This window comes from Crocodylus siamensis, chromosome 10, assembly GCF_052110815.1.
Source record: "Crocodylus siamensis isolate JL-2025a chromosome 10, ASM5211081v1, whole genome shotgun sequence".
NCBI lineage: Eukaryota > Metazoa > Chordata > Crocodylia > Crocodylidae > Crocodylus > Crocodylus siamensis.
Genome location: NC_143404.1, coordinates 61,416,435 through 61,430,105, shown reverse-complemented (window position 1 = coordinate 61,430,105; position 13,671 = coordinate 61,416,435). Strand labels below are relative to the sequence as shown.

The following is a 13,671-nucleotide window of genomic DNA, read 5'->3' as shown; positions in this document are numbered from 1 at the left end:
TGAGACTCCTCTCTTTCTTCCAGCCAGGGTGTATAGACCTGAGCTGCTGGAAAGATTTAGTGACAAGCCTGACTAAAGTGCCCTTTATTTAAGCTGCCTGTTGACCAGCCTTGGCCTCGGGAGGAATATGCTGGTTCTGTAGTCCATCAGTGAAATGCTATCAATGTTTCTGCCTCCTGACATACTAAATAATCCTAAAACACAGATGAGGCATGGAAGATGGAGGGAGGAATTACTTAGATCTTGTTTCCAAGATGCTTGGTTTTTGTGGGGGCTGTCAAGAAATTTACTTTTATTCAAGGGATTTGAAGAGAAAGGAGGTACTGGCATGGCTGGCTGGACGGGAACAGCATCCCAAGCAGTGCCTTTAGAGAAGAAGGTGGCACAATAGGTATGAGGTCTGGCATTAGCACAGGCAGAAGGAAAGCCAGACGGGATGGTTAATATAGCCTGGTGTTGCATAAAAGCATTCACTTCTTAATCTCCACACAAATGAAAACTTGCTAGAGAAGATTGGAGAATGCAAAAAGCAGTCGGTTTAATGAAAAACACTATATTTCAGTGAAGCCTTCAGTTCTGTTTTCATTCATTTCTTTACAAGAGAGGCTACTGCTGCAGAGTCTTTAGTGGGAAGTTCCACAGGATATTGTAGTATGTAGGTGGGGACAGCAAGCTCCATCTTCTCAACCGCATTAATGCTGAGCAGTGTATGCTTGTAAAGAGATGCAACTTCCTTTTAGAGCCTGCTTTCCCCACATTTGAATGACTGGAAACCATAATTACTATTAATTTTGCTTGTTCCAAAGATGGAAATAATTAGCGCAAGAAAGATCACAACAAAATACTAGCATTGTAATCTGGAGAACATTCCCAGTCTTTGAAAAGACACCATTAAGACTCTGTAAGCAATCCAGTATACATCAGTGACCTTTAATGTACAAAAGATTAAAGCGTGTTTACAAGAGAACAGAAAACTGTAAATTTAAAGGGAGAGAAAATGCTTTAATCCATATGCTGGTGGTAAATGAACATGGTGGTTCTTGTGAGACTTTGGCCACATCTGAACTGGAACCAGGAGAGCAAGTTCCTTTCAGTGTGGGATTCGCAACAGAACCCAAACCGGAGAGGTGTCTTTGGGCCCTAGGGTTTGAATCTAGTTCCTTTATTTAAAGAAATCTTGGATATGAAGCACTGGTTTCCTCCCAGACTAGAGAGTTCCTCCCACCATTGAGGACCAATCCTATAATGAGAAAGCTCTGGAAACGCACTAAACGGGCTATATCTCCCTCCTCTTCCCCATAAGGAAATAAATGACAATTTCAGATTTCAGGACTGGAGTGTGTAGGAAGTTTGTTTTAGATAAATGAAAAAAAAATACTTTGACTAGATGGTGTCCTTGTTAAGCCCGTGTTTTAAATGTAATATCTATATCACAATTTGTTGCCATGGAAAAGGAAGGAATAGCCTTATTGAAAGCAGTTGGCAGTCGCCAGTACTTACGTGTGCCTGAGACAACAGGAACATGGACTGCTATAAAAGCAAAAGGGGGAAAAAAAGGGTAAATAAAAATCCCACAGTCAATATTATTAATATTCAATTTTCAACTCTCAGCCAACCATTGACATAGGCAGGAGGGTTGTAAAATGGTGCCACTCTCCACTTGCCTTTTACATTTAGCTTTGTCCAGGTTTTCACTAGCAATCTTCTGAGGATTTTAAATCTATAAAAATGTCAGCTCTTAATGGGCAGAACGTAAAGGTCTGCTCAAATAGGCTGGGACTTTTGAAAAGTAGAAGTATTGTGCTTTCATTTACCATGAAAGATCTTAAGACATCATCTTGTTTTTATTCCCTTATGAGATGCACCCCAGCAATGCTGTGAGGGCTGCTTAGTGCTGTTCTGATTTTTACCTAATTGCAAACCTGAACGAGAGACCTCCTCTTCTGTCGCTCAAAGGAAATGATGCTGTCTTGTAAATGTATGTACCAAATCTCATCCTATCCAAGACCACCACTGTCTTCTGAGGGATTGCAAGCCCTCATTCCGCAGAGCATAAACTGGCTCCTAAGCAGTTGGAATCGGAAAAGACCTCCCCCTACAAACACGTTGTACTATGCTGGAAGGGCCCTTGCAGCTTATTGTACAAAATCTTTTTTTTCTGGCCCGTACAAACTGCTAAACCAGATGAACTAACTTTTATGATGGAGAATGTCTTCTAAATATAGTTGGGGGGTCTGATGTCCCTTATCTGCCTCCTTGATGTCAGGAGAGTGCTGAAAAAGGGAGTTGAGTGCTTTAAATGTTAAATTTACTTTGCCAGTTTTTATGTGTAGCTTTTCTCAAAGTCTTCTTTGAATTAAATACTGGTGGTGCTATTTTAAGCGAGCCAGGATCTAGGGAGTTTGTCCAGCTGCCAGAGGCTTCTTTGCAGTTTTGGATATATGAAACATATTCCCATCTTCTTGACTATGGTAGCTCAGAAAGAGGATCAGGACCCTATTGTGGTGTGGGTGATGTTCAAACTAGCTACAGAGAAAGCAGTCCTTGTTCAGGAGCTTGCAGCTTTCCTTTTAGGATGCAAAGCAGGAGTGTAAAGCAGATAAAAGCCCTGGAGGTATGGGGTTTGGATATGCAGGAAAAACTAAGTTTGGATTCTTAGTTGGACCTTTGAGGCTTATACATACAACTTTGCAATCAACCTCATCGCTCAAAAACAGCCTTCAACAGGTTCATTAGCTGCATAGTTATGTCCCTGCAAGATAAGAGAGATTTGAGAGATTTAGGTTGTTTTTAGTTTAAAGAAGGGAGATAAAGGAAGATAAAGTAGGCTTCAAAAGTGTAAAAGTTTACTGCAAAGGGTAAAGTTAGTTGAACTCTTCTTCAAGTCCACCAGGAACAGGATTTGGCTAATGTGCTTAAATTGCTAGACTTGATCTAACCTAAATCTGTGGTGTGCTAAACATTGCACCAGATCACACTGAAGGCTGTGGAATTTGTATTGCCGAAGGTTTCCTAGAGCAGGCTAACTACCCCGGACACATATTTGTCTACGGAGAGTTAATCCTGCCTTGGGTCAAGAGGATGGACTAGGTGATCTCAAGGTGCCTTCCAGCTCTGCAATCTGTGATTTTTAAAAGGAGGCACAGTGAGCTTTCATACCCTCTTGCTGTTTTCAGGAAGAGAGTGGTAGGGCTGTCGCAGTATAGGGCTACTGCTCTAACTCTTTCTTTCTCTCTCAAAATCCTGCCACTTGTCATCCCTGTACCATTTTGGCTTCTTTTTTCTCTTTCATCCAATAACAGCGATATACCTTTGTCACAGCACAATGTACAGTACCCCATTTGCTGTAGCTCAAACCCATATCACGCAGTACAGATGTAAGCAGGGGAGGGATCAGTCATAGGGAGAAATGATGACTAGCTTGTGCTGAGCTGCGCTAGCATTTGATGCGAGCCCTTCATCCCCTTGGGCGGTGGGGCAGAGTAATGTTGCCACTTCTTACACCATCTGTTGGAGATGCTCTGCAGTCTTGCTAGCCTCTGTGAATGAAAGGGAAAAGCAGATGACCTGCCCAGCCCATTGAGGAACAACCTCTCCTCTGTCCTGTTCCCACTTCCCCTCTCGTCAGGAGGCAGACAGGATTTGCAAAAACAAGCTTCTGTGATACTCAAGCAGGGGACTGGGGTATTGTCTGGGCTTCTCTCTTCCTGGAGCAGATTACAAAAAACCAGACGCAGTCCTAGGGAAATTGGCAACACTACTTAAAAAAAAAAAAAAAAAAAAAAGGGAGGGGGCATTTCCAGTCCAGTTCTAGCTGAAATTTCAAGGCAAAACTCCCCTTCATTTCACTGACAGCTAAACTGAGTCTGAACCAAGAGTGCTTTAAATTCTTAGAGGGAGAGCTGCTGCTTTGCACCAACCTTCACCTCTTTCATCAGACAGTAAAGACACAATGCTGCGTTTGTAACATCACAATCATTTCTATAGCAACAGACTGTGATGTCACAAACATGAAGCCTGGGACAGTGATTTCATTACATCTTTGAAGCTAAGCAGGGCTGGGATCTGGACGGGAGACCTCCAAGAATAACCAAAGTACTGAAGGAAGTCATGCTGATGATTCAGTGAATGGCAGCCTTCCCTCTGAGTCACAAGTCAGCCAATGCACCAGCTTGGTGCTAGGGAGTTCACTGTACTGCTGGAGATGCCACTTCTTACGTGAGCCATAATACTGAGACTGTGGCCATTTTTGGTCATTGAGCATCTCCTGGCACTCTTTACAAGAGCTGAGGTTTTCTGACTAGTCCCTCAGCCACATTCCAATGACACTGCCTCCTCTACTGATAATTTGCTATGTAGGTTAAACTAAAGATATTTTCCATATTTTGCTCCAAAAAGTGGTATGCATAGAGTTGTTGGCCTGCTCTGTTCCACCCATGTTAGTGGTGGGTGAGCAATCCTCATAGATGCATGCTGCCAAGGGATTTGGAACATGTGCTAAGGAGTGTTCTTCATCTAAGTTCATTTTGGTGTCTGTTCTTCAGTATGAATATTTCTGCTTGATCTTTTAGTGAATGTGAATGGCAGGGATGAAAGTGCTGGTTAATATACAAAAACTTCAGGGCACAAAGAGAATATGTAAACTAGTGTCCATGTATTAATATTGCTTTCTTTAATATTCAATTAGACATGAATGCTCATGTTTAAAAAGCAATCTAAGCTAATCTGAAAAACCTGAGAAAGGAGGAGAGATCTGCTTCTTGTTAGCTGCACTTTAAAAATTACTCATCTATTAAGGTTTATTTCCTTTCCCCCAGACACTCAAAATATACCTGGATTCTTTCAAAGCTACCATTTGACAAACAGAGCTGAAAATTTGGGACTGGCAGTTGTCACCACTCGCATCATGCTATCATCTGTCCATCAATGGCATTATTAATGCCTTGGTATTTATGGTATAGGCCATATATGTCTTCAGTGAGGAACTGAATGAAACATGTAGTTACTACAGTGTGCACTGATGTGAGAGAGTTCATCTCAGAGAGCCCTTCCAGGATTACTGAGACATTGTAGAAGTCTTTGTTTCTGGAGTCACAGTGTTGGGGCTGATTGTCTATTTCCCCTCTTTGCATCAGTGTAGATTGGGAGTAATTCTTTTGAAATCAATGGAAGGCATGTTCTGCAAAAATGTAAAGGGAGGGGTATGAGTTCTTGTATGATGTGATGCTGGGATCAGTCTCTAGGACTGATGCCACACAGCTTGGGTTATCAGCCCGACTGTTTCTGTGGATGCCAAAGCTCTAATGTCTGAGATCAAGAATGTGCATGTTTATCCAGCTCAAGGTTCAGTTAGTTCCCATTTGTTATCCCTATGAAAAGCCATGTGCTGTGTGGAAATACATTAATTGCTAACAGGAGCCTAAAGAAATCTGCAAGCTGGACTTCATGATTTGTCTATGGTCCTGTCCCATAGTAATTCTGGGTAGGGGCAGAAAGTTTCCCTTAATTTCTGGGATTCAAAAGTGCCTGCCAAACTATTGTTTAAATGCAGCATCCTATAAGTTGTGCAAAATGTTCAGAACAAAAAAGCAGAACTAGTAAAAACTAGTTCCCCTCCTCCCCACCCCCCATGCACAAGGTTTCACAATCTTAAAAATGAGCCCATTTTGCCAAACACTCAATTCATTTTACGATTTTTTTTTTCTTTTTCTTTTTTACTGGGAGAATGCTGCTACTTCCAAATGGGAAAATAATCAACATTGCTGGTTTAGAGATGGCTTGTGCAGAACTGCCCCGGCATTAACTCTCTCGAACATCAGGGCAGTTTTAAAAGTAAAACAGGTGTGAAATGAAATGAAATGACCACGTTCCTCCCTCCACACAGCTTTTGCAGAAGAGAAACTTTCACTTTTTTTAGCAACTGCCAAGTTTCATATGAAATACTAGTCTATTGTGGGGAGTGCTGTCCATGACTGAGTAGGCAAATGAGGAGGAACAACCATTAAATATTTTAATGAAGAGATATCTGCTGACAGTACCAGCTGCTTTCTGCCCTTGGGGTGAATTAAGAGGGCAAATTAACCTGTAATTACAAAATAATATCAACTACTGGCTGCCAAGCACATCATCACCACCGCAAATGTTCCATGCCACTCTCACTGGAAGACAAATTTGAAAATATTTGTATTTTTTTCAGTTGTGTTTAATGAGCAAGTATTGCTCAGCTTTTAAGGGTCATTTGTAGTGAATCTGTAACAGCACTGGGGCTTATATGTGTGAGTGCATGTGTACAAGATATGGGGGCTTGCTTTCACTAGCAGGGGTGCTTATCAGGAACTGTTTCACAGATGCTGGCAGGGGGAGACTGGTTGATGAGGTGCCTGTGGGATTGGAATTGTGTCTCTTGACATTAGAGCTCAGTATTGGCCCAGAACTGAATAGAAGTAGGGCTGTGCTTTGCAATCCAATGCTTACCCTCCTTCAGTTGAATCAAATGGCAATTATTTAAGCATCTAGATTTTTCAAGGGAGTAAAAATTGGGTGATTGAACCTTTATCTCTCTTGTCAGCGCGTTATAATCCCTATTTGGCCAAAATACTCTTTGACTTGAAGCAAAACACCTGACCAAGTATTGGTTTGGATCTCTTTACTGCTTTAATTTTTAAATATTAACTGTGCAGTTATTTTCTCATTGCTGATGCTGCCTTCTTTGCATTTTGCATGCAAAGTTGGTTGAGGTGGTGTGAAACCAAGCAAACTGCTACACCTAAGAATCAATGTGGTGTGTAAGTTGTATTACACTTTGGTTTCATGAAGCACATTTGATCTGGATTTTTGTCATGTAAGAAAATTACATCTCCACAGGCCTCCATCTGTGGGATTTTATTTGGGCCCATTTGAATCTGTTTTTTGTGAAGTGGGGTTCTGTGAATTTTGTGAAAAGGTCTTGGTCCACCACCATCACTGGAACGAATTGAGGTTCTTCTGTTAGCATCAGTAGAGTGGCCAAACATTTACATGGGCATGGAGACTGAACTACTTTCTCAGCCTCGTAGGTTGTCATTACAGGTCAGGCTCAGGTAGCAGGTGATTGTCAGGGAAGTGTGGAGAAAGTTATGCTGTTGCTACCTGTGCTGTTTTGAGATTTTAAGCTTCCCTTGGTATTAATCCAGTGCCTGTTTACAAGCGCTAATTTCCATAAAGAAATTTTAAAAATCTAGTATTTGCCTAATACCAGATGACGTCCGTTTGATAAATATGCATTTTTCTAATCCATGATTGCTCAGCTTCTGTAGTAACATAGTCTTAAAGAGACCCTTCTTTTTCCAGAAGAACCGACTCCACATAAAACCAACAGCCCACCCACTGGAGTTTCATACGCTTATGATGTCTCGGACTATGGCCTCAAGCCATGCCCCCTGGCTTATCCTAATCTTTCTGCAGATCCCATGGGCAGATATGGACAGCCAGATAGCATAGGGACAGCACCTACATACCCTGCAAACACTGCAGGGGCCTCTGCTCTGAGCCCTAGGATTGAGATCACTCCATCTCATGAACTGATTCATGCAGGGGGTCCCTTCCGCAGCAAAGACACAGATCTTTTGGTAGAGCATCAGTCCAACTCAGCTACCACTAGCCCAAGGTTTACCTTGCCTGTCCCTGGCTTTGAGGGCTACAGAGAACCGCTGTGTTTGAGCCCCGCTAGTAGTGGCTCATCTGCAAGTTTCATTTCAGAGACAAATTTCTCTCCTTACACATCACCATGTGTTTCACCAAATAATGGTCCTAGTGATGACCTTTGTCCACAGTTTCAAAACATCCATACTCATTATTCTCCTAGAACCTCTCCAATAATGTCACCACGAACAAGCATCACGGAGGAAACCTGCTTGGGACCACATTCACCATCACCCCGTCCCAACTCAAGGTCTTCGTCACCAGGTGCAAAACGGAGACACTCTTTCACTGAGCCCTACAGCACTCAGCCGCTTTCCACATCTCCACGACAGTCAAGGACCCCCTCTCCCCAACCCTCTCCTCGCATCACCTTGAGAGAAGACAGCTCTACGCTCACTTACACCCAGCTGCCCAGCTCGTCGAGTCTCATGGATGCTATGAACAGCCTCAGCACAGACCCTTCTTGTGGTATTCCTACAAAAATTTGGAAAACCAGCTCTGATCCCTCATCAGTGCCTTCTCACAAAAACAGCCTTCCATGTCACATCTTTCAGACGGTTGACTATCCTGGGCCTTGCGATCAGGAGGAGAGGAGAAACTCAGCCCCTGAATCCATTTTGTTAGTACCTCCATCTTGGCCAAAGCAACTGGTGCCTGCCATACCCATCTGCAGGTATGTTGGACGTTTCCTGCTTGTCCGTTTTTGCCCATTACCTTCATTGGCTGTTTTCAAATCTTAACAGATTTGCAGTGTGGCTCTAAGGTGTGCTACAGGGAGCTTAGCTTTACTAGTGAAAGTGCTGCGTGGAATTTGCACCATGCATGATCTCTCACACATGTAAGTTCGCTGGCTCAGCCTGACAGTTTAAAGCCCCACAATGAAATGTGCAGTGTGGTTCATTGGTGCTGATCCCCGTGTGAAAGATCATGCTGCAGGACGGAGCTTAGTTATTGGTAATTATGGGTTTATGGTGCTGAATAACTATAATCCTAGGGCTGGCTTAAGGGAGGGGGGGTGTTTTGTTTTGTTTTTTTTACCTTAAACTTTTTTCTCTGGCAAAAATCATGGTGTGGCTGAACCTGCATCTTGTGGCAAACTCATCTCCTCATCTCGGTTTGCTAAACTAATTATGCTGCAGGACCAATTTGTTTTTTAAATCATTTTAAAAGCTGACTCAAAGGTTCTTCGGGTTTGTTTGTTTTTTAATTGAAAATTACTTTCCATTTTAAAAAAGTCTTCAATTTTATTTTAAAAAAAAAATCCCCCGAGTACTTTAATTCAAAAAGAATCATGTTATTTTAGGTCAAATTTAGATATTCCATTTGACCCCAAACTACTAAAACTTCTCTTTCATCACCATTAATAAAACACAGCTTTGGGGGGCGGGGGGGACATTGTTTGTTTAATAACCTTTTAAGGAGATATATGTGATTTGTTATATAAGTAATCCTAACTTACTTCTTCAGTGGTGATGAAGGTCTAAGATAAATGTGGAGGATATATGGCTGTAAACGCCTGAAATAATACACACTCTTCCACATATTATTTATTAGGGAGCTACTTTGTTTTTTGCTCGGAGCGTGACTCAGAAGGATTTGCCTACCCTGAATTTTGCAAAGCAAAGTTCTAATCCGGCAATTTCCGGTGACTTCAGCAGGGCCAAGAGTTCAACCGTGTGCTCTATGCATACTGAAAGCCTGTAGCCCTTTTCTGAGTACCCTCCATTTCAGAGATTTAAACTGCTTAATTTCTTCCTGTCTAGTGTACCTGTTGCATCCCTCCCACCTCTGGAGTGGCCGCTTTCCAGTCAGTCTGGCTCTTATGACCTGCGGATTGAAGTTCAGCCAAAGCCCCATCATCGTGCGCACTATGAGACCGAGGGGAGTCGAGGAGCAGTCAAAGCACCAACAGGGGGCCATCCCGTGGTCCAGGTAAGAGATCTGAGCATCAGTGAAACGTTGAAGCAGGGGTTAATTCATTTTTTTTTTTTTAAATCTTATTTGGAAAGAAGCCTGCATGAGGGGAATGTGTGTGAATACTGAGACCCTTGTAATCATGTGTGAAGTCTCTGAAGGTGAGTGGAGGTGAATGTCAAAAGGTTTGAAGATTCAGTCTGGAGAAATGTGTGAAAGATAAGAGGTACAGCCAAAGTTTATGCCAAATTTTCTTGATTACAAATCACATTAAGGTTCCCTGGAGATCAGATTCTGTCTTGAAATGGCCAACCATTCTGTGTTCCTGTTGGATCCCTGTGAGCTTATAATAGTCTCTTTTGTGTCATTTTATTTCTTTTGTGTCTTTTTTTTAAATATGTAGTTTTGAACCTCAGAAGCCAATTAAGTGTCTGGTGTAGCGTGAATGATCTTTCTGGATCTGGATTATTTTGCCTTTTTACTGGCAACCAGCAAAGCTTTCAAATCCGCAGTTCCTCTGGCATATGTGGACTTTGTAGAACAAACTTGTGCTAAACATACTTCTGAATGTACCTGACCCTTAGAGCCCTTTTATTTCTGACAATGAAATATGAGGCTCGTTCAGTTCCCTCTAAAGTCAAATAAAAGGCTGAAACAATAACCAGTTCTGGGCGCCGCACTTCAGGAGGGATGCGGACAACATGAGAGGGTCCAGAGGAGGCCACTCGCATGATCAGGGGGCAGCAGGGCAGGCCCTATGAGGAGAGGCTACGGGACCTGAACCTGTTCAGCCTCCACAAGAGAAGGCTGAGGGGGGACCTAGTGGCCTGTTACAAACTAGTCAGAGGGGACCAGCAGGCATTGGGGGAGTCCCTGTTCCCTCGAGCACTACCAGGAGTGACCAGGAATAATGAGCTGGCAGAGGGGAGATTTAGGCTAGATATCAGGAGGCGCTCCTTCACTGTCAGGGCTGCTAGGATCTGGAACCAATGTCCAAGGGAAGTGGTGCTGGCTCCTACCCTGGGGGGCTTTAAGAGGAGGCTGGATGTACACCTTGCTGGGGTCGTTTGACCCCAGTACTCTTTCCTGCCATGGCAGGGGGTCGGACTTGATGATCTGCTCAGGTCCCTTCCAACCCTACTAACTATGAAATTATGAAACTTCCCTTAGCTTTAACAGGAGTTGGATTTAGGGTCGTGCATATGTTCAACTGCAGTTCTCAAGGATTAACAGTGAACTGTTCAAAACTCACTTGAATTCATTTCAGGTAGAATTGGGAAATTGTGGGTGCAGTTAAGGTTTTGAAAACTTGAAAATGATTTCTTCTGTTATTTCCCAAAGCAGTTGGGTTTCACCTTCTAATGTCAACTCTTTCCTTTCCCCTGCTTAAATCTTACTCTCTTCTCACCTTGTCATTACACCTTACCTTCGTTGTGGTTACTCTTGGTTCTCATCTGAGTAGGGCAGAGGAGAATCTGTCCCCATACCTTTTCTTATGTAGTTGGAAGGCTATGACCTAATTTACAAAAAGCTCAATGATTACAAATGGATACCCTGTAGAAGGCAGTCCACTAACTAGGCTATTTTTTTCCTCTTTGAATTTCTCTTTCTCATGAGTAGTTCATTGTCCTGAATCATTTTTTCCCCTTGACTTTCTTTCTATCTGTCCCTCTTCTTTCAGTCCCTAAGTGGGTAGCCAACCCTAATACTACCTAAGCAGGCAGGTATTGATTCTAGGGACAGAGGAATCTCAGTACACGCATCAGTACATCTCTTGCCTTGTGTGTATATGTACAACTGGCTGAGCATAAACCAAATCATGTCATTTATGTAATTCCATTTGTCTTTAGTTGTAACAATTTCTTTTTTTTTATCTTGGATGTATGATGCCAAAAGGAAATCTGTATTCATTGGCAATAACTGGAATGAGATAAGGGGCGAGGACGATAACTTAAATATATAGTGATGAGGTTGGTTTCGAGGAGAAGTTCGGTCTGTATGGCTGCTTGTATGCCATGGGGGTTTACTTCGGTTTAATGCTCCCTCATTTGAAGCGGTGGGCTTTTAAAAACACCGCTTCGATGCAGGGAGAATTAAACCGAAGTAAACCTCCGTGGTGTGTACACAAGGGTTAAGCCTGATCCTTACCTACCTCTCCAGTGTCAGGGGAGGCAGGGCAAGTTGCCAGCGAGCTGAGCAGTCCCTGGGCTGCAGGGGGACTGGTGCTTCCCAAATGGTGGCGGTACCCCCCAGGCATCAGCCACCCCCGGGCACCTGGCACGGGAAGTCCCCGGGGGCACCGCAGACACGGAGGGTAGCACCAGCCCCCCAACAGCCGTGGAGGGAAGCACTGGGCCCCCACATAGCTCAGGCAGGCTCCGGGGAGGGAAGAAAAAAAAAAAAAGATCAGGCTCACAGTTTTTTGGGTTTTTTTAAATTTTTCCTTCAGTGGAGCTTGCCTGCACGGGCTGCCTGCACAGCCCCTGAGCTCCACAGGGCCCAGTGCTTCCCTCCGCAGCTGTTGCACTTTGTTAGGGAGCAAACTAAAACGCCTTGGAGTTGTTTTATTTTGCTACGTCCCGAAGTCATTTAACGTGCAATATGCTGCCGACAGTGTAAACAGCTTCACCATTAAAGTGCAATACACTGCCGACCAGTGTAAACTGCAGTGCCATTAAAGTGGTGCAAAAAGGGCATGTAAGCCACTTTAAAGGCTAATTTTGTGGCATGCACAAAGGCCCTATAAAGTTGTAAATGGACTGAAAACTGGTTACTGGTGTGTTGTTTCATGGAGAAAAGGTGAATGGTTTTAAGGCAGGAACTGACTTGAAATTTGGGATGATGTCATCATAGAAAATCTATTGGTTTTACCTAGTATATAAAGACCCAATTCCAATCTCCTTTACACTGGTGGAAAGGGACATTAGTCTACTGAAATCCATGGATAAATGCAAAATTTGCCCCATCAATTCACTAGAATTTGGTCTAGCACAAAGGTAGCAGATGAGCTATAACATCCTACTGTAAATAATATCCTTGTACAGTGGACCATCATCATCTGCACAATTCAAAACTTTGCATAAAATGATGGCTGAGCATGTTATCAGTGATGACTTGCATTTTTTTTAGTTATCTAATTTATTTTCTCGTGGTTTCAATTAATCTTTTTCATAAGGCAAGGACACACATTTGTCTGGGGTTTGAAGGCGCTACTGTACATAATAGTACTATGTGGAAATGATACAAATATAGCAAAGTTAGAGCTAGATTTTACAGACCTGTCCTTAATACTTAGCATCCTGTAGACTCCAGCTGTAAATTGTTTTTATTTTGTTTTGTTTTTTTCCCCCTTGGGTTGATCCAGCAAAACGTTTATGCTTTTGTTCAACTCAAAGCCTGGAAACAAGCCCACTTTCTTCACTGATCTACCGAGGTGCCCATGCTTAATTATTTTACTGGATTGGAACTTGAAGGCTCAAGCCCTTTGCTACGTGAATAAATTTACTTATTTCAACTGGCTGTAATGACATGCATAAGAGGTACAGGGCGAAGAATAGCAATCTTGTGTTTGGTGTAGTTTCCATATTTACAGTTTCCAAATGGACATATGACAGGGGCGGGCAATTATTTTGGGTGGAGAGCCACTTACTGAGTTTTGGCAAGCCATCGAGGGCCGCGTGACAGGCAGCCCTGGGCAGATAAATATTAATTTTCAAAATTTTTTAGGGACCCTGTGGGCTGGATAGAATGGCCTGGTGGGCCGCATTTTGCCCACGGGCTGCATTTTGCCTTCCCCTGACATATGAGATACATGACCAATCACTGGGGCTGTGCAAAACTTTTGTCCCTGATTCAGTTTGATGGAGATTCAGCCCAATTCAGTGGCCAAGAGTCAGAATCCAAATCAAATCAGGATTTTTAGCGGGCGTGACTACATGTGCAGTACAATGCATTAATGCAATGCAATAAACTCTCATGTTTATCTCACCACAGCTTATTGCTCCCGGGCATGCATTTACACATGTGCCCAGGACTGCAGCCAGGTCAGAACAGCCCTGACTGGCAGGGGATGCTGGG

At 43.0% G+C, this 13,671-nt stretch overlaps 1 protein-coding gene across 5 annotated transcripts in view; it reads left to right on the top strand.

Annotated features, from left to right (window-relative positions):
• Positions 1-13,671, top strand: part of NFATC2 (nuclear factor of activated T cells 2) — a 125,183-nt gene that overhangs the window by 11,911 nt on the left and 99,601 nt on the right. For 3 of the 5 annotated variants that reach the window (XM_090020851.1, XM_090020849.1, XM_090020850.1), the window contains exons 2-3: positions 7,330-8,353; positions 9,444-9,612. In XM_090020851.1, coding sequence (XP_089876977.1) covers positions 7,449-8,353; positions 9,444-9,612 — 1,074 coding nt within the window. In that variant the 5' untranslated portion in view covers positions 7,330-7,448. The remainder of the gene's footprint in view (positions 1-7,329; positions 8,354-9,443; positions 9,613-13,671) is intronic. The other 2 variants (XM_090020852.1, XM_090020854.1) reach the window with 1 other exon arrangement.